Raw genomic sequence first — 21,546 nt, 5'->3', positions numbered from 1 at the left:
AAAGCTTATTCTCTGACATAGAGATAAAATTCAAAAATAATAATGAAATTTTTGAAATTTTAGGATGACTTTAAGAATCGAAACCTATAACTGTGAAAAAAATTCAAAAATATCACCATGTTTTGAAAAGTTTGGTTTTTCTTCAAACTGAAAACCAATTAGGGGATTTCAAAAGCATTTTTTACATTAGTGTGTTTACCTCACATATAATATTTTTGGAACTTATATAATGCTCGAAATTGGGTTTTTGGTCATATGGTACTGTCAAATTGCAGAATTCGTGTCTCTATGTTATGTAGACTCGTTGAACAAGCCCACCACTCGTTGAGCGAGTGACAAAATTAATTTTAGCAAAGAGTTCTCTCGTTGAGCGAGCAATTTTCTCGCTAATCGAGTTGAGATTTCAACTTTGAGTTATCTCAAAAAAATTGTGCTTCTCTCATCATTAATATTAAATCGAATTATATTTTTATATATGGTCCTAGACATGTCATTCTTTATTTGACTGTTTAGATATTTGATTTGAAGTTTGTAGTTAGAACAATGTTTCACTTAATATTCTAGTAGCTTACGTTGTTTACTATTCTAACCTTTGTTTCTTTTTTGGTAAATTCTTTTTGCATCGCGTTATTAATTAAATTATCTTTCATTTGAATTTAAAAACATAATTTTTTGAATTTTGTGAAAGGTTCAGATTATTTTTAAAATCTCAAATAGTTTACATTAATATACTTTATATTTTGGAATGTGCGATAGTATCATTATGTTGGATGATGAGGTATGAACTTATGAGAATGTATGAGATTCCATTGAGAAAATCCTTTTGAGGTATGTTTCTTAATTAGTGTATATATTTTGTTTGGATTCAAGCAAGGAAATATTTTGACATTTTGATAAACACTCATATTCATAAAATAAAATGAGTCATATGATGAGAATAATAGGATGTCTTAGGGAGGATAATGGCTAAGACACAAAGGAGACTAATCTTATAAATTATAGGATAAAATCCATTAAGAATGGTTTTACAAAACAGTACAGACTACTACAAATTATTTCAGTCGGGTTATTAAATACTTTCATGTTTAATATATATATATATATATATATATATATATATATATATATATATATATATATATATATATATATATATATAAGGTTATTAATACATAAATATATTGCTGATTAATTTTACTTTGATAAAACGGACAAGGCTTTCATTTACTCAATTTAAAGTAAGAAAATCCTACGTGCACAATTGAATATATTGGTTCGTGTTTTTTAACTCAGCCTGGTACAAATTCTTAATATAATTGGATTATAATGTGTTTGAAGCTGGCATTATTAAGTCTTTAAATTTTATAACCTTCCACACATATTGCTTTTTACATATTCATAAATGACAAAATTACACGTAAAAAGTTTAGATAAAATAGATTATTTCTCAATAATTTTTTCAGTTTACGATAATAAGATACCTAATAGATCCAAAATGAATTAATCTTTCTCTGACGAATGACTTAATTATTTGTGTGATCTTATTTTGCTTAAAAATTTTCAACTTGGTTCATTAATATTTTTTATTTCATCTTAACTTTTGAAAAAGTATTTTAATTAGATTTTTTTTCTAATTACTCACCTCACCGTTGTGTGAATATGTGATACTTTTTTGGAAAAGTTTTTATCTATACACGTTAGATTTTAAGTGTGACACAACGTGGCAAAATAAGTATCACTATTTTTATTTCAATTTAGTTTATATATATATATATATATATATATATATATATATATATATATATATATATAATTTAGTCTTAATTATTTTTAAAATAAAAAAAATGTTATATTTTTTTCTAAATTAAAACTAAATTTATTATTTATATAAATGTTATAATTATATTTTTTATTAAAAATCATTTTTTAACATTTTATATTATTATACAATATTATTCATGTTTTTATAATGAATTTTAATATAATTATTAGTATAACATTTAAATAAATTTATCATTTGTAGAAATGTTATATTATTAAATATATTTTTAACATAATACATTATTTCATATTATTAATTCATTATTAATCATATTTTTGTAATAAATTTAAATATAAATACTAATATACTATTTATATAAATAATAAATTTGATGTCAATTAAAATCAAATTTTTATTTATATAAATATTATTAATTAATTTTTTATAAAAAATGGATTTATAATATATTAATGTTAAAATTATTTATTACTTTATTTTTAAACTTAACTCAATTTCACAAAATAGTGAGATTTGTATCATACTTATATATTATAATTTGGCCTTATCTCTATTTTCAACATATTTAATTAATTTTAATCTTACAAAAACATAGTTAATAAAATGTGGATTAATAATATACAATAATATAATAGACTAAAAAATCATATTTAATAAAAATATCATTATAATATTTATATTATTAATAAATTTGGTTTGAATTTAAAAATATTAAATATTATTCTATTTTAAAAAAAAAAAGTATATTGGATTAAATTAAATTAAAGGGATAAGAATTAAATTTAAATCAAAATACACTAGACCTATCACATTAAAAAAATTATTTTATTTTTTTAAATTTAAAAAATAAAATAAAATAGAAACAAAGAAAGTAAACGTTGACACATGACATCCGCGTTAATAATTTAAAAAGTAATTAAAACACTTATTCAAAAAATAAACACTATTAAAAAAAAGTTTAGCAAACGATCAACTTAAAACCTTTTAACTAGAAATTAAAGGAGTAATTAAGCCTTAATAAATTGATTTGATATGGTATTGCAAAAATTGTGAATAAATGAACAAATTAGATAGATCATTTACTCTTAAAACTAAACCCACCTATGAACATGAGAAACCCTAGTAATGGCTAAATATCATGTCGTAATGAATTATCCTATTTTCACATATTTTATCATTGAATAAATGATATTTGAATAAAATATAATGTAAATGTTATAAAAAAATTATAAGATTAATAATCTCATGTCCTTTGGGGTACAGGTGGAATCTGAATCTTCAGGGGGCATGCAGCTCAATCTGCTGTTGCGGGAACCACAGATCAAGTGTTACGGTCCCTGCAGAAGGAACGAAGAACCGTGGATTCCAAAGAAACGGATGGTGATGATGAAATGTCCCATCAAAATCGTACAGGAAATGTTGCTTTTGCCTGGTCCGTTGGATGACAGAGAATTAATTTGAAGACCCAGTGGATGCAGTCTTATCATGCAACTCACTCTCGTCACATACTTTGAGTCTGTGATCTCAGTGAAAAACAGATATTTTAGCCCATTTTTTTCTTTAATATTTTAATTCACACATTCCATAAATAAATATTTATTTTCGTAAAATAATAAACAATTTTTTTTAAGTATATACATTTATTACGATTAAAACACATAAATTACGTATTTAAATTACGATAGAAAAAAGTTATATAGCTGTAATTAAACATGTATGAGATGAGTTGGTTATTTTTGGTTTTTTGAGATTTTTTGTTTGGGACAATCGTTTTGTGTCCTTGAAAGTCCTTTAATTTGAAGAACCGGATTCGTGGAAACATGTGTTAAGAATGCATTCCCGAATTGATGAAGAATAAATTGATGAGAGTGGTCCTGATGGGAGAAGAAAAAAAAGGTAAAATAAGTGTAAAGAGGAGATTGCTTGATTTGTATGTGTCACATGGTACATGTTGTAAATTCCTCCTCCCAAACCCTGCTATATCGACTCCATTCTATTCAATGGCAACCATTAATAGTGTCCATTAGACAAGGTATCTATTCTACTTCAACAAGGACAAACCTTATAAAAAAGTTAAATCATTGGTCCGAATAACAACTTCAGTAAATACAATTTGAATTACTTACACTGGAAAAACAAACAATATGGCATCTTTATATGAAAAAGGAAGGAAGAGGGAATCTGAAAAGAAGTGTTTGATTGAAGAAAAAGGGTAGAAAAAGTTAGCTCATATATTTGGACCTCTCATGTCTTGTAGTTGTCCACACAACGCGGCTTTCAATCTCGCTTTCATTACCTTTCCCACTTTACTCTGCTTGCTTGGTTTGCTGAGTATGGCCATCATCACCACCACCACCATCTACGATCACATTATTCACAAACATTTGTCAAAATATACAAAACCTGAAAACAAAACATCATATCTAACTCGTCATAAGATGTTTGGTTTTGCATGCGTGAGAGGCTGCTGGTTGGTGGAGCATTCGATGAATGTGTTACATTTTGTTCCACGTTTTCGATTGAAAGCATTTAAGTTTGATACATATCCTTAAGGTTGATGAGTTTGTGGCGTAGAGACCCCACCCTATACCCATTCCTTTTATCTAGTATTATATTACCATCATTGATAAGATCACTTATGATCCCCACTATATCGCTAGTTTTTCATACCTTCTTATTACCCTTTTTTTTGGGCTTTTCGTTTTCTCTTTCTTTCTCTTATTCTCCCTTTCATTCATTGCACCCATCTCACCCTGTCTTTTTTTCTTTGCTTTTATGTCAATAATTGCCTCATGCGCCGCTATAGTACCAGGAATCATAACTTATGGGATCCACCTTTACACTACGCTTCCTGTCTTTCTTCCTTCCATGCTAATTTCTTTGCTTAAACCCAACTTCCGATATAATATGTCATCGGAAGAACAAGTGCGAAAGAAGGTGGTGGGGAAAGGTAAAAGCTATTAAATGAAAATAACGTATGAGTGAGTTAATGTAGATGTATGAGGGTTTTCTGAGTCAATGTTCGTGGCTTGAAAATTGCTTTCCGTCCCACAATGGAAGACCAAAAATAGGTCTTCACCCACTTATCATTGCTTTTAAAGTTGATCATACTTATGTCTAGCTAAACGTGATTTGGTTCTAAATCAAGTCAATTAAGTCAATCTTAGATGAGGAAAACAAACATTCTCTCTCTTCAATGTATATACATCCTTAACTTTTATCAATAATAGAATTGGTCATGTCATGATTGTGATTGTGTCACTCCAATTAATGTTCTAATCATAATTTTACATGTAATCAAATGGACTCAAGATCCCAGAGAGTATCAGAATTATTTCTAGTTCTAGTTCATAGTTCGTTAGTCCATTATTTCTAATATTATCTAAACAAACAAACACGATATTCATGGACGACACTCTATATGTTTCTTCCCTTTACAATAATAAGGACTCAAACCAAACCAAATCACATCTACCAAATCAACTTTTAAAATATAAATATAAATTTATGCACTAATTAATTGAAAGAAATTACTTTAAATTTATTTATAAATTAATTTTCAATTCGCATCACCTTAAATTATCTTAGTTGACATGAATTGAAGAAAAAAACACATATGTTTCGTACTGGCCCAAAAAACACAAAAGTTCAAACTAACTTTCGATGCAAAATAACACTTACTTAAAAAAATAAGATCAACTTTTGAAAAAAAAAAACAATATTTAAAAAAAAATATAATAATATTAAGCTTATAACAATTAAGTGTTAGCCAAATTAACAGTATCTTAATTCCAAAAATCAATTGAAAATAATATAAAAAAAAAACTATATATTATTACATTTAAGTAAATTTGTGATTATATAGTTTAATTAATCTAATTACTCTTGTAAGATTTTGCAATTTTGATTTCTTCTAAAATTATTCGTCTAACAACGCATTTTCTCGTAAATTATTTTAAATTATACATGATAATGAATTATTCTTTCAAAATTATTTATCTAAATATGTCATTATTTGCATACAAGGGTAAAAGAAATAACAGGAAAAGAAAAATATGAGATCTGAAATAATATATTAAAAATTTTAATTGAAAGCAAACCATGTTTTATATACTTTATTTTTATATCAATTATATAAGAAATAGCAAAATGGAGTTATCTTTTTCTTTCCTATTTGACTATTTATCATTCAAAAAATTTAAAAATAAAAAGCAAAAACAATGTAATGTCCTTTTAGTTTAAAATATATATATATATATATATATATATATATATATATATATATATATATATATATATATATATATAAAGACGTTTTTAAGGCTTTGTAAAAAAATACACGACATAATATTTTTGACAAATAAATTTTTAAAAATAACAATATATATATATATCGTTACCCTCTGAGTTATACATTTTTATTAGTTATTTTTTAAAATAGTATATTATGATGATAAAAAATAAAATTAATTATTAGTATTATCATTAAATATATATAAAAAAAATATTTATGTTAGTGAATTATAAAATAGATAGATAGTGTAATTTTAGTATAGATAGTTTTTTTATTATCAGAGATAGATTAATTAAATTAAAAATAAAATTATAAAATCTAAAGATAAAAATAAATTATTTTATATTAATATGAGTAAAATTAATAATAAAATGTATACAATAAAATAATTAACAAAACAGTCATAAATTCAGTTATCGGATAAACTATTATATATAATATAATTGTTGTAAAAAAATCTGTATTAATAGTTATAAATTCAATCATCCGATAAATTTTTAATATTTATATATCATAATGGGTTGCTAAATATAATAATCTTTGGTTTATAAGTTAGTTTTAATTCAAACTTTTAAAATGTTTCTTTTAGAGTTATTATTCAAAATATTAAATTTTATAGAAGTGATAATGTAAATAGATCATTTGAATCTTACCGTCCCCACATAAAATAAGATGGTCTACAGAATTTGCCTCTATTTATAACATATGTATCCACTAAATGAATATTTTATGTGTTTATTATTAATTAAAATATATGGTTATTCATGACGCAACTACAATTCTTATATATTTTAGGTTCAAAAATTATTATTTTAACTATAGGAAATAAAAATTAATTGAAATAAATAATCAGTCACTAAGAAACAAAATACTTATGCTTGTAAGTTAAAAGTTTATAAAGTAAAATAGATAAATTTTAAAATATGATAAACTTTTCCTTTAATTTATAAACATATTCTATTTTAAGAGTCTAAATTTATCTTTATTTCTAAAAAAAATATTTCATTTATATATTATAAATTAATTTTATCAGTGTAAGTTTGGTAAAATATTTTATACTTAATTTTAATATATTTATGAAAATAGATTTTAATATTTTTAAACCTAATTACTAAAAAATAATTTGAAATGTTTATATAATTTGTTGAAAGTTTCACATTAACTAGAAATAAGGCCAATTTATAATATATGAGCGAAGTGCATATTTCATCTTATAATTCGACCGATTTTGTGAGAATTAAATTAGGTTTAAATCTACTTTCTAATATGGTATGAGAGTCAAAGTGTTTATACTCTGTCGTGAAGAATGTGTGTTAGAAAAATTTTTATCATCTCACAAATCTAAATCTTCTGTTTCTGGAGAAAACTCTACTCTGGTTCTAATTTCTTATTTTCTTGCCGACAACAATTTCGAACTATAGAAATATGATATGATTAGTTGCATTGAAAAACAAAAGCAAAAATGTTTCTATAGAATTCATATTTAATGTAATGGTCTGAGAATTATAATTTTCTTTATCGATAAATGTTAATTGTGAGTTTTCTATGGTAAAATAATTAAACCTATAATTTCTTATACCTTTTAAAAGTTTTTCAAACTAATTTTATATCTTCTAAATATTAATGGAAGAAGTTGAACTTAAAATTTCTTCTATTTTTTCTTTCAACTTTTACTATTAGATCTTTGCTATCATAAATCAAAACGAAGAACAGTAATACTAAAAATGAAGTTACAAATCCAAGAAAGAAGAAAAGGTGTTCTAAATCTTATCCACCGTAGTGCATTTGAATAAGACATCGATTGACGATCGTCATAGTGCTTTCCTTTGCAAAACATTGATAAACTTCAAAAGTATTATGCTTTTTATATAGATACATTGTATATGTCATCAGGTCTCGTGCCTGTTTTCATAACGGATAAGAAAAATTAGACGACCCAAAGGGAACATTAGATCATAAGTAATATATATAAATTATTAAAAATAATTCTTTCATGTATTTAATTCTTTTACATTCATTTTGATATTATTTTTTTTTATTTTGTTTTTTTTTATATTAATCATTTTATTCTTATATGTTTTACATTATTTATCTCCTAAAGTAGTTGAAAATGTTTTGGTGTTTTGTATATTGTGATATGAAGGCATCGATCCTTTTGGAGGAAGGGTACTTATGCTTGGAATGATTGCAATGAAACATTATGCGCCACTTTGATTTATGGAGCATAAAAGGCTAAAGTTATATTCTCATTTTCAGGCTAAATCGTATATATAGGGAAGCTAAGCTTAAAACCATGAAGAAGGAGCATAACAATTCTACTACTGTCTAGAATCCTGATTGGTTCAAACTTACAACTCTTTTAGTTTATCTGATTCTACATAACTTGCACATGCGTGTCACAGTGTCACTGTATTTTTTCAAATTTCCTTTTCATCAGAAGAAAAAGCACAACAAATAAAACAGAATTATCTTGTGTAATTTCCTATAACATAACAAAAAGTTTGGTATGATAAAAAATAAGAGTTTATATACACATAAGATACTTCGTTAATTTTCTAACTATGAATATATACATTTTGGAATCCACTTAAATTGAATAGTTTTTTTTCCTGCGATGGCGTATCAGCTAGTTCTTCAAAAGATTCTGCCTAGCTACAAATTGTATGGGTTTTTTCGTCATAATCAAATATTTCCCTTTTTACTTTTCCAGAATGAAACGATTCTATTTTCTACAGAATGAAATGATTTTTGAACTGATTCTCTCTTTTTACTCATTTATATCAGTTTAATAGTGAAAGATTAGGACTCTTTATTTATTCTATTGTTTAGGTATTAACCAGTTTATTCATCATCTACAATTATCGGAATGTTAAACAAAAACTGGTCAATCTTTATCGTTAATTTTATTTTATTTTTATTTTACAAGTAATAAACTTGCCTACAGAAAAAGACATAGCTACATAGTTATAATACTTTAAATGCATGTAAAAAATATATCTAAAACTTAATTACTTTTTACATTTGGAAAATATTTACTTTCATATATATAAAAAGAATTAAATGAGACATGTGTATTGAGAAAAAGAGGTTGCAAAAAGTAGTCCCCTTACATGTACCGTGAAATAAACGTCTATGATCATCAGATTTTTTTTTCTATTTAGGGTTTAATTAAAGCCCACTAAACTTTCGTAAGCCTTTCCTTTTGGGTCTTACCAGACAAAAAAGAGTACCAAAAACAAAAAGACCAGAAAGAAAAGTACCACCATTAGATTCTATGTTCTCAATTTTTTTAATCATCTTTTAACATTTAATCAACCATTTAATAATTTACTATTTTTATGAGTAATATAATTATCAAAATGATAAATAGTCTTATATATATATATATATATATATATATTATAATTTAAATGAAGTTTTGACATTCCACAACTATTTAACGACTAGGTAATGTAACTATGAAAACAATAACTTTGTATTTGTTAAAAAAATTTAAATAATATAAGTGTAAAAATTTATCCAAATATTATAGTTTTATAAAACTCCAACCCACCTTTTAATGTATTTTGTTATTAATTAAAACTTATAAAAAAACTATAATTCATAACGTAAAATTATGAAGCATATATTGAATAGGAATAGAATGGTGGTTTGAATGATGCATTCTTTTGCATTTTGACTTCAAATATGCATAACTTGAGGTGCATTAGAGTGTCTCCCACCAAAGGTGTGTCTATTCACACATCGGTTTAGGAGAGAGTGCATTAATAAATTTAAGTAAATTTAAAAGTAAAATTTGTATTATTTTTTTAATGAATTAAAGATAAAAATTATTGAATTTTAAGATAGAACTTGTAGATGATTTGGTTAATATTATTAAAAAAGTATTAATTAATTAAAATGTAAAATTATTGTTTTATAAAAAGTATTCATTAATTAAAAGATAATTTTATTGTTCTTTTGAATTTGTTTAAAAAATTATTTAAAAAAATTAATTACAAGGCATTTTCGAATTGTATCTACCTCTGAAGTTTGTGTCCAGTCAAAGAATGAATGAAGCAAGACATTTGAAGGAAATTGAAGATTTTGAAATCGAGCATACGCAAAACCCTCAAAGGAACATGTACAGAGTTTCGAGGCTTTTCTTCAGAAAACATGGTTTGGATCCTTTTCTATCGAGAAAATTATCGGTAATCACACCAAAGGACACCTTCTTCCATTTTTTCTGTACTACTTCTGAGGTAAGTTCTTCTCAAAGCTCTTCACAGTTGTTCTCACATTGCAATTCTAGAAGCTCAACATTTGAAAGCAACACCAACAATAGCTTAACAAACCATTTTGGCCTCATTCGCCTGCAAGAGAATTCAGTAAATCACGCAAACGATCAAAGTCGTGACGAGTTTGCTTCTGATGTGGAAAAGGTTTATAGAATATTACGAAAGTACCATTCTAGGGTTCCCAAATTGGAACTCGCTCTCAGAGAATCTGGAGTTGTTGTGAGGCCCGGATTGACTGAACGTGTGTTGAATCGATGTGGTGATGCCGGGAATTTGGCGTATAGGTTCTATTCCTGGGCCTCTAAGCAATCTGGTTTTCGACATGATCAGGATGCATACAAGGCAATGATTAAGATTTTGGGTAGGATGCGTCAGTTTGGTGCTGTTTGGGCACTGATTGAGGAAATGAGGCAGGAGAATCCTCAGTTGATTACGCAGCAAGTGTTTGTTATTTTGATGAGAAGGTTTGCCTCTGCAAGGATGGTTCAGAAGGCGGTTGAAGTGTTGGATGAGATGCCCAAGTACGGGTGTGAACCGGATGAGTATGTTTTCGGGTGTTTGTTGGATGCTTTATGCAAGAATGGAAGTGTTAAGGAGGCAGCTTCGCTGTTTGAGGACATGAGGTATCGGTGGAAACCGAGTGTGAAGCATTTTACTTCATTGTTGTATGGTTGGTGTAAGGAAGGGAAGCTTATGGAGGCCAAGCATGTGTTGGTTCAGATGAAGGAAGCGGGCATTGAGCCAGATATTGTGGTTTATAACAACTTACTCGGTGGGTATGCTCAGGCCGGAAAAATGGGGGATTCTTATGATCTTTTGAAAGAGATGAGGAGGAAGGGTTGTGAGCCAAATGCCACGTCTTACACAGTTTTGATCCAGTCACTCTGTAAACATGAAAGATTGGAGGAGGCTACGCGGGTATTTATGGAGATGCAGAGAAGTGGTTGTCAGGCGGATGTTGTTACATATTCCACATTAATTAGTGGATTTTGTAAGTGGGGAAAAATAAAAAGGGGGTATGAGCTTTTGGATGAGATGATACAGCAAGGGCATTCCCCAAATCAGACTATTTATCAGCATATCATGGTGGCCCATGAGAAGAAGGAGGAGCTGGAAGAATGTAAGGAACTGGTGAATGAGATGCAGAAGATTGGTTGTCCTCCGGATCTTAGCATCTACAATACCGTCATTAGGTTGGCTTGCAAGTTGGGAGAGGTCAAGGAAGGTGTTCGACTTTGGAATGAAATGGAATCCAACGGGCTCAGTCCTGGCATTGACGCCTTTGTCATCATGATTAATGGTTTTCTTGAGCAAGGCTGCCTAGTTGAAGCCTGTGAGTATTTTAAAGAGATGGTTGGAAGAGGGCTTTTTACTGCTCCTCAATATGGTACCCTGAAGGATCTGATGAATTCTCTTCTAAGAGCTGAGAAGCTTGAAATGGCCAAAGATGCTTGGAATTGTATCACGGCTTCTAAAGGGTGTCAGCTAAATGTGAGTGCATGGACAATCTGGATTCATGCACTCTTTTCAAAAGGACATGTGAAGGAGGCTTGTTCATTCTGTATAGACATGATGGATAAGGATTTAATGCCACAACCAGATACTTTTGCAAAACTTATGCGTGGTCTGAGGAAATTATATAACAGGCAGTTCGCAGCAGAGATCACGGAGAAGGTAAGGAAAATGGCAGCTGATAGGCAGATCACTTTTAAGATGTATAAACGGAGAGGAGAGAGGGACTTGAAAGAAAAGGAAAAGGAGAAAAAGGATGGGAGGAAGAGGAGAGCTAGACAACGCCAATGGGGTGGAGGCCGTCAGAAATTATAATTTTCAATGGTGAAGTTTGACATAAAATATGTAGGAATTCAGAGGAGTGTGATCTTTGGCAAGAATTTGGTCAGGAAATTCAATCGAATGGAAATTAAATGATCATATTCAAATTCAATTCATAGAGAAGCTGCTTTTTCTCTGATGTATCAATACTCACCGACCAAAATCGTTACTATCAGAATTTGAGAACTTGAGATAAGGTGAGAGGAAGGGAAATACAGATTGAAAAGGAATTCTAACTCTAAAATTCCATTTACTGCTTGACTCTAATATGAACAATTCAAATTAACTGTTAGAATAGTTATGTTATGCACCATGCATTTCTTTCTACCATTAACCAGTTAACTATCAGATATCCACTCTTTGCAGAGTAACTCTTTTAAAATTTTCAACCCTCTTTGCATGTCGCCTGTACTTGGATGGATTATCCATTATTAGCTAAAAACAGGCATTCTAATCATTAGTGAAATATCTCTATCAATGATCAGAATAACATTAGCCAGAATTTATTTTCCCTCTTGACTGAATTTTCTTGGATGGGATGGGAGTATTTACCATGATTAGCTGAAAGCCTGAAAAGTGGGAATGTATTAACTTCCTTTTTCTAACTTTCAAGTGCAGTCTTATGAACTTTCCTGTAATCTGTTTATTGATCACTGAAGGAAAGGAGTTTGGGATTGACTTGCTCTCCTTTTATTCATGTTTATGTTATGTGATGCGGGTGATGGATTGTTATACCGGAATTCGTATGGGAAACCCGCCGGTCATCCTCCCCCTGGCACGAATAGATTTGGCTTGAATGATTTTGGTTAAGTAAACTTTAAACTCACGGGTAGGTTGGTACCCAGTTTTATAGGATATATCACCTTCATCGAAGAAATTACGTATGTGTAGCACTTCTGTATGGTGTTGCGTGATCTGATCAGCCAGTGACTGATATGCTTTACGAAAATGTGATACTTGTTTAAAAAACCTTCATTTACACAATCAGCCACGGGGAAGTATTTTCTTTCGTTTTTGTCAAAATTGTTAATGCAACAAGATTATGTTGTCTTCCTTTTCCATTTCTTCACTTAGGTGTCAAGTCTACATGTGCATAATTTAGGTACATATTGTGAAAAATGAATGCTATTTTTTACGGATATCTTCTGGACCAGGTAATCCGTTTGGTGGCAGGCAACATGGCGGTACAGATGGCTACTGGATAACTTTTTTTCTGTATCATGTCTCACTGGAATTTTGTTATCTAAACCTTGTAGACCCCCCTTTTCATCTGATTTTATTTTTAAAAGTAATTTTTACTATTTTTTAGAACAAAAAGGTTACTGTAATAATTGATGACCATGCTAACTTTACTCACTGCTATTCCAGTGCTACTTTGACTACGAAGTCACCAGGCATTGCAAATTCCATTAGTGGAAAAGGAGGAGATAGCTCAAAGGATCGCAATTTGGGCAATATACTTTCTTTTCTCAATGGGGTTCGAGAACTCCCCAAAGGATCCAATGTTCAGAAGAGAAGATCCTTTCACGGGAGCATTCCTTCATAGTACGAGTATATTGCATTATGCAGTTCTGGCTCTTTAAGTTCAGAGTTTAGCTGTGATCTGGATCCAGAATTAGATGCAATACCCTGATGTGTTATACTCCCCTCACTCACGCTGCTAATAACTCTTCTGTTCATTGAAGTTTTAAACTTAGGTTATGCCTAGTTTAGGCGAAAGACAGTGTAAAATAAGGTGAAAAATTAAAATGTAGTTTTTGATAGAACAAGAGTTCTACCTATAATCATTTTATATGGAAAATGATATTTTAACATCATTTTTTGACACGTGTGCAATGTGATTGGACGATTTTAAATTAAAATAGTTGAGACAGGGGTATGTTTGGAAGAAAAAAACCAAAGTTTGTTTTTTAATTTGAAATCGTCCAATCACATTTTGACACGTGTACAGTGTCAAAATAGTGTTAGAAAATGGTGTTAAAATTTTATTTTCCATTTTATATATCTATTTTCGCCTTTAAGCAGGAAGAAATAATGTTTTTTTTGTTCTTAATTATTCAGATATATGTACCACTCTATTTAATTGTTTTTTTGTTTTACGGAATTGTAGTTGATAAAAACTATGCTGATTAACAAGTGAAAATACATTTTATATATTATATCACTCTTTTCATTCCAAAATTATTTCTGATAAAGATTTAATTTAGTTATCTTAACTGAAATGAAATGAATAAAGATAAAATATCAAAACATCAATGATCGAAGATATCGGAGCTTAAATGTACTAAATTAATTATAAATTTCAAGTTTTAATTATTATTTATTAATGGAATTTATATTTTCTGAGCTCTCAACTGAAAGAGTGGGATCCAAGTAATATTTATAGCAGCAAACACTTTGTCTTGAGTCCATGTGCGACACTGTCCTAGACTCCATTTTTATGTCTTCCGAGAGTGTCTATTCTCTACAGCCATCACTACGATATTCCTATCTTTGCATCCAATCATTCTTCATTCCTTCACTCTAATCACCACACTTCGCAAATTCCCACTTCCTATCTGAATGTCCACCTCTCTTCAATGCAACTCAGAAGCAGCAAATAACACTTTTGTGTCGGCTGCAGCTAGTCAACGGCTAGTTCGGTGACCTTGTTACCGACGCAGGCCTTTCATCATTTAAGACCAAAACGTTCTTCCCTCTATTCAAGAAAATAAATCATTTATTGGTTCTATTTTTCTGTAAGTGGAACGTCCTTTAACACGATAAATTAATGATTTTCCTCTTCCTCGGAATCTCAAAACAATTGCAGAGCAAAACCAATTTGTTCCTTTTTCATATGTAAAAATGTTACTACTATGCTATTAATTTTAGCTGCAAGAAAATATCGAGATGTCCCCATCATAGTAGGTTCTTGAAGTTTTCTTGTTTCATCGTTTTCAGTTCAAAATAAATCTTGTGCTTAACTTCTCTTCATTACTTTCTTCTTCCATTAACAATGCAGCATACGTTTCCGTTGGTTGCTTATCAAATTTAGCACATGCCCATTTACCATTTCATCAATCGTTACATTCTCACGTATCTTGTGATGATATTTCTTTTGACACTATTTGGATTGTTTCAAATTCTTGAAGAATAAGAAAAAAACAGGTTTTTTTTAAGTTGGAACTTGGGACTGCCACCCTTGATATATTTATATCTTGCTTTCAAGTTTGTACTCTAAATCTGTACTTGAATGTTCCATTAGCCTTCAAACTTGGATAAACTTTCCTACTTCATTGTCCTTATTCTTTCATTCTAACCTACTTTCTCTAAACCAAGTTCCACTATTTTCTCCTCAACTCAAATTTTTTGTTACTTTATCACAGACTTGGAAACTTCTATTCTCGTTTGTTTTAAGCAAAGAGATGAATCCTTCAATAAAACAACGTTTGAGGTTGCTACTTTTATATGTAATTCTGCTTCGTCTTTGTTGCACGAGTTCTTATCCCACGCCAACAAACTGCACCGACACAAGCCGCGTTTGTACTTCTTTCATGGCCTTCAAGCCTAAACCGAGCCAAACCTTGGCTGTGATACAAAGCATGTTTGACGTGTTGCCCGGTGAGATCACTTACGAAGACAATGGCTGGGATTATTTATTCATCAGGAAAAACTGTTCTTGTGATGCTGGTATGAAGAAATTTGTGTCTAACACCACACTCACAGTGAAATCCAATGGAGGGTTTGTGCATGATCTGGTGAAGGAAGCCTATGATGGGCTTGCTCTCTTACCCAACACCACATATGGGGCAAGAAAAGATCATGGTGTCATATCACTGAACTTGTTCTGTAGCTGCTCCAGTGGACTGTGGAACTATTTGATGAGCTATGTCATAAAAAATGGGGACAGTGTTGAGTCACTAGCAAGCCGGTTTGGGGTTAGTATGGATAGCATTGAGACAGTGAATAATGGCATTGACAATCCTGGTAGCTTCTCTGTTGGTGCTCTCTATTATATACCTTTGAATTCGGGTTAGCATCAACAATCTTCTTCAACACTACAATCTTCTAGTGTTCAATGGTTGGGATTTGGTTATAGGGAGTACTGTACTTTTTAACATTAAAGTTGAATGATTCTTTTGATCACCTAAGCAAATGTAGTTGGCTAAATTTTTTAAGTGCATTGCAGTTCCTGGTGAGCTTTATCACTTCAAGAACGACACTCCTCCGGTTCCAGTCCCTTCCCCCTCTGTAGATGGATTTTCAGGTATGGATCAGCATATAATGGAAGAAAGGGAGAAACCATTTCAGTTTTCCCTCAGAAAAATAAAAATAATAATCAGTCGTCTCTTTATCTTAGCACAAATAGTAAAGGTTGAAGTTTTGTTTACAAACATATCTTATGTTATCTTGTTCTTTTAGTTTATGCTTAACTGTTCTGCCAGTGTCACTAAGCTCTGAAATTCCAAAGGAAACACTATTTAGTTAACAAAATTCATGTTAAAAAAAGTATTTTTGGCAACTTCTGCATTCATTTATTTATTTTTTAATTTAAGACAGTATTGTTTGTACACCTTTTCTATCACATAAGTCTTAACTCAGTTCCCTTTTAATTCATAAAACAAGAACAAATACGTCGCAATGCACGTTTCTTTCTTCTTTTCTCAAACAAGTCAGTTATTATGCAAACATTGAGTATCTAATTGTCTTTTCCTACAGCCGACCAAATCAACCAGAAGGGTCGTATGCCCCATGAATGGATCGTAGGAGGTTTTGCTGTTGGTCTTGCTCTGATAATATTGAGCGTTGTTGTCTGTTTATTCCTGAGATCGCCTGATTGTTTGGTTGAAGCCAGAAATAATGCAACAAATTCTGCAGGAAAGATCTCTAACAAGTTCTATGTTTTTGGCAATCCAAATTTGTTTTGTGGATGTGGCAAACCTGTGGACCAGAAGCAAACTGATGGTGAATCCAGCAGTCACCAAATTACCGTAGCAACCAAAGCATCGTGTAACCATCCTACTAATTGGATTAGACTCTCAAGCATGCACTTTTTTTCTGAAGTCTACACATGTTAATTGATCTCAGATTTGTATTCAATTCTTTGAACTTATACACACACACACACACACACTCATCTCTATGTGACAACTTTAGATTAACATTGATTAGAATTTGATATTGCAGCCCTAATACCTCACATGTTGGACATGGATAGGCCTGTAGTTTTTTCATACGAAGAGATTTTTGCCTCGACGGATAGTTTCTCTGATTCAAATCTGCTTGGGCACAGAACACATGGTTCTGTTTACTATGGTCTCCTTCGTGACCAGGTTTGTCGCCGTATACTTTTAGTTGTGTTATAGAAAAAAGCAAGTGCTTGAGCATAAGGAAATAATGAGACAACTATTATACTCCTACTGATTTGGCCTGAATTTAAATCTTCCAGGAAGTTGCTATTAAGAGAATTACAGCCACTAAAAATAAAGAACTTATGTCAGAGATAAAAGTTCTGTGCAAGGTTCATCATGCTAATCTGGTAATGCCTTATTGTTCGCAATAAATTACACGCTTTGTTTTCAGAATAACCTCCTTGCAGCAATTCAAGAGCTTGAGTCCAATTTCTTATTAATTTTGTCAAGGTAGAATTGGTCGGCTATGCGGCTAGTCATGATGATTTTTTCCTTATTTATGAGTATGCTCAAAAGGGTTCACTCAGCAGCCATTTGCACGATACTCAAAATAAGGGTAAGATCGCGCCAGCTGCTAATTTACTGTAAAACATCTTTGTTTTTACTGCAGAAATACTTGAGTAAAATTTCTAGTGGTATAATCGGTAGTACTGATCAAAACTTTTTATTCAACGATGAGAAGGCTTGAATTGGCGTTTTGTCGTCTTGCCTGAACGTAAGGAATATATGGTTCAAGACCTTTTTTTTTTTGGTCTTGTAGGTCATTCATCTCTTTCTTGGATCACAAGGGTCCAGATTGCACTTGACGCTGCTAGGGCCATTGAATACATACACGAACATACAAAAACTCGCTACGTCCATCAAGGTATCAAGACAAGCAACATATTGCTTGATGCTTCCTTTAGAGCCAAGGTACTAACAAATTTGGACACCGTTAAATTAGTTGTAAAGGTTTTACAGCTGTGCTGATTCCCAGGTCTCACTATTTTTTCAGATATCAGATTTTGGGTTAGCAAAACTAGTTGGTAAAACAAATGAGGGAGAAACCACAGCATCCAAAGGTGTAAATGCATATGGATATCTCGCTCCAGAGTATGTCTACTTGTACACAAACACTCCTCTTGTATGGAAAGAGAAAAAAAAATTATTTTTTTTCCTATTTATAATGTTTTGCAGATACTTTAGCAATGGCCTTGCAACGACCAAAAGTGATGTCTATGCATTTGGTGTTGTTCTTTTTGAGGTTATATCAGGGAAGGAGGCCATCATTCAAACACAAGGTCCTGAAAAACGACCATTGGCATCTATTGTAAGTTCCCTTGAGACATTATTATGTAACAACTATCACTGGCATAAATTGGAATATAGTTAACTAATCATAGCCGTCAAGTCACTAATAGATCTGGTAATGATGGTATATAAGATAGGTTGTGCCTGGTTTGAGGATACAAAATTTACGTACGACAAGTAAATGCGATGAAAACTAAATAGCTTCTTTGCTTTGACTTCTGATGTATTACATATATTCTTTTTTTATTCTAAACTTGGCAGCTGCAACATCTGTGTTTACTGGCAACATGTTAAAATTGTCGGATTTTTTATTTAGTATGTACGTCTACATTTTCTCCTTGTTTCATTTATAATGCACGTTCTTGAGGTTTATAGTTGCGAATTGTAACTGTTTTCTTAGGCAAAACCTTAATATTTGTTAAATTACAGATGTTGGCAATTCTTAGGAACTCACCCGATTCCGATAGCATGTCAAGCACAAGAAACCTCGTTGATCCTACTATGATGGATCTGTATCCCCATGACTGTGTACATAAGGTAAGTTGACTTCTCCATTTTTCTATTATTATGTTTATGGTTTTGGGTATTTGGTTTTTCACCCAAGAAGCTTGAAGATTGTCCAGCTCACAACGTAATCAAGAAAATGTTAATTTGTTTCATAGTTTCTCTTGGACTAATGAAAATTAAAAATAAAACAAAACTACATCAACTTTGAAGTGACATATCAAGGGATGACATTCTGCATAAAAGGTTTTTACTCTAATGGCTCATTGATCTTGGTGTTTTGTTGTGTTACATAGATGGCCATGCTGGCAAAGCAATGTGTGGAAGAGGATCCCGTATTACGCCCTGACATGAAGCAAGTTGTGATTTCCCTCTCACAAATCTTGCTGTCTTCTGCTGAGTGGGAAGCCACTCTTGCAGGGAACAGCCAGGTATTCAGCGCTCTTGTTCAGGGAAGATAGTTTACACACCATCATCGTCATTTCCCCCACTACTCCATTATCTTCTCCTCCCCCTTTTACAATATAGAGAGATACAATAAAATATGAGCTAAGACTTCACATGAAACCGATGGGTCAATCGTGTTTTACAGGACAAAGTTTTGGTAATTAAAATATGTTGTGATTGAGTTGAGAAAATATTTCGCTGCGCTCTGATTGCTGCCGACATAATTTGTAATTTCATTAATGTACATGTTTGTACTCATTATTTACTTGCAAGGTTTATACCCTTCCCAAGGGCCAGATAAAGCAAGACGTGATTCAATTCCCACATTTATGGATGTAACATTCGTCCAAAAATGTTGCTTCGTGTTGAATTCATGCTAGGACAAGCAATCTTTTCATGCTCCCAAACGACATGCTATTTTCTCGAGATAATAATAACATAATTTCCGATTGGACTTGCTTGTTCACTAAATCTAAAAAGACATCTCTTTCCACTTCTTGTTTCTAACTTATAATGCTTAATAGTTCAAGGTTTTGTTACTGATACTGAAGTGGTTATTGTTTCTAATATGGTAATGGTATAAATCTGGATGTATCTGTATGAAATTACAATACAGACAGAACTGAGTGTAGTAGAAACAGTGTTTGTAGCTAGCTGCTACAAATGCTTACTTGACAAGGGAAGCTAGGACCCTGCGTGGTGGATGGAAAGATCTTCTGGAATGAAGGACGGCCCAATTATCAATCAAGAGAACATCCCCTTTTTGCCAAGGAATGGCCACAGATTCCTCTTCCAGTATGTGCAGACAATCATAGACTATATCAGGAGGTAGTGGTTCGCCATCCCCAAAGGTTACAGCTTTAACAGGATCATTCCGTTCATCTTCCCAACCTGTGTAAGCAGCCACCATGCTGTTAAACCATATCTTCCGCTGTCTACTCTCATCATATTTCACACCCGGAATTGGACCCATAATCGTCTTCACACCATCCTCTAGCCATTCCAACTTCATACCCAGTTTAGCAGCCCTACGATGCAAACATTCCAAATCCCATCAATTTTATTTTTCTTTTCCATATAAAGAAGTAGTGAACAATTTGCACTGAAATTTTCCTACACTTTTATCATAATCCATTTTTTATATTACACTAACCCCAAGTGCTTGAACAGCAAACCAAACTTCAGTATACGTCTTGAATTTACTCAAAAGAAAAAAACAAAAAGCCACCTTTGTTGTGCGATGGCTTTGTCTGTGGTTAAGAAGGTTGATTTCCAGCCACGGCCAATTGGGGAAGAAGGGTTATCGTCTTCTCCCAAAACCCTGATGTACAATAAGCCATGCTTCTCTAGTCTGTCCACGAACTCGGGGTATTTGTCCTTCATCCTTTCATACACGACATGGCTAAGAACAATGGGGGTTTCGCCCCCACTCCCAGGCTCCACTTCGCAGAAGAAAAACAATTTCGAAGGAAATTCAGGAACTTGAGCCATTTCGTGGTGGAAAGGGATCTTCTGGTCAGGTGGGGACTCATTGGCGGTGAAGACGCGACCAACGACGTTGGTGCGGGGAGCGGCGCCGCCCACGTAGGGAAGCTCGTCGTACCCGAACGCTTCGACGACGTCGTTGAAGTGGGAAGCGGTGGAGAGGGGAAAGCCTCTGAAAAGAACAGCCCCCGATTGGAGTAGCAGTGATTGGAGGAAGGGTTGGTTGGCTTTGACGGAATCCGTGAGAGAAATTGCACTTGCAGACGGAGAAAGCACCGCAGGAAATGGAACTCCGTTCACAAACTTCTGTCCGGGAACATAGATTTCCACAAAAGCAGTTCCCATGTTTTGTTTTTCTCAGTCACCAACCTCGGAGAGGATAAGTGTGGGTATTCTTATATTTTGAAGCTCTTTACATATATTAAACGTTTAAACCATTTAGTTCTCCCATACCCTATTTTTGGG

General features: G+C 31.7%; 3 protein-coding genes across 9 annotated transcripts; 2 read left to right on the top strand and 1 right to left on the bottom strand.

Moving 5' to 3' along the window:
• Window positions 1–10,135: 10,135 nt before the first annotated feature.
• LOC106759648 (putative pentatricopeptide repeat-containing protein At5g65820) lies at window positions 10,136–14,055 on the top strand. Of its 4 annotated transcripts, none has more exons than XM_014642932.2 (2): window positions 10,136–12,381; window positions 13,553–14,055. In XM_014642932.2, the coding sequence occupies exon 1, from the start codon at window positions 10,196–10,198 to the stop codon at window positions 12,176–12,178; it is 1,983 nt and encodes a 660-aa protein (XP_014498418.1). In that variant the 5' UTR covers window positions 10,136–10,195; the 3' UTR covers window positions 12,179–12,381; window positions 13,553–14,055. The 4 variants fall into 4 exon arrangements, with proteins under 4 accessions (XP_014498418.1, XP_014498417.1, XP_022637163.1 ...); XM_014642931.2 differs by having other exon boundaries at window positions 13,339–14,055; XM_022781442.1 differs by having other exon boundaries at window positions 10,136–13,436.
• A 455-nt stretch (window positions 14,056–14,510) lies between these two features.
• LOC106762524 (lysM domain receptor-like kinase 3) lies at window positions 14,511–19,635 on the top strand. 2 transcript variants are annotated; one of them, XM_022781439.1, is made up of 12 exons: window positions 14,511–15,087; window positions 15,550–16,150; window positions 16,353–16,430; window positions 16,883–17,173; window positions 17,351–17,496; window positions 17,613–17,702; window positions 17,806–17,911; window positions 18,116–18,267; window positions 18,350–18,447; window positions 18,532–18,664; window positions 19,075–19,182; window positions 19,446–19,635. In XM_022781439.1, exons 1-12 carry the CDS (start codon window positions 15,040–15,042, stop codon window positions 19,608–19,610), a joined length of 2,016 nt encoding a protein of 671 aa, XP_022637160.1. In that variant the 5' UTR covers window positions 14,511–15,039; the 3' UTR covers window positions 19,611–19,635. The 2 variants fall into 2 exon arrangements, with proteins under 2 accessions (XP_022637160.1, XP_014501973.1); XM_014646487.2 differs by having other exon boundaries at window positions 14,514–15,087; window positions 15,550–16,195.
• LOC106762525 (clavaminate synthase-like protein At3g21360) lies at window positions 18,552–21,483 on the bottom strand. Of its 3 annotated transcripts, none has more exons than XM_022781440.1 (3): window positions 20,825–21,483; window positions 20,268–20,624; window positions 18,552–18,638 (listed from the first exon to the last, which is right to left on the bottom strand). In XM_022781440.1, the coding sequence occupies exons 1-3, from the start codon at window positions 21,424–21,426 to the stop codon at window positions 18,605–18,607; spliced, it is 993 nt and encodes a 330-aa protein (XP_022637161.1). In that variant the 5' UTR covers window positions 21,427–21,483; the 3' UTR covers window positions 18,552–18,604. The 3 variants fall into 3 exon arrangements, with proteins under 3 accessions (XP_022637161.1, XP_022637162.1, XP_014501974.1); XM_022781441.1 differs by lacking the exon at window positions 18,552–18,638 and adding an exon at window positions 19,519–19,663; XM_014646488.2 differs by lacking the exon at window positions 18,552–18,638 and having other exon boundaries at window positions 20,025–20,624; window positions 20,825–21,482.
• Window positions 21,484–21,546: the final 63 nt, after the last annotated feature.

This window comes from Vigna radiata, chromosome 5, assembly GCF_000741045.1.
Source record: "Vigna radiata var. radiata cultivar VC1973A chromosome 5, Vradiata_ver6, whole genome shotgun sequence".
NCBI classification, from domain to species: domain Eukaryota; kingdom Viridiplantae; phylum Streptophyta; class Magnoliopsida; order Fabales; family Fabaceae; genus Vigna; species Vigna radiata.
The sequence above is the reverse complement of the archived record's forward strand: the minus strand, read 5'-3'. Positions and strand labels throughout refer to the sequence as shown.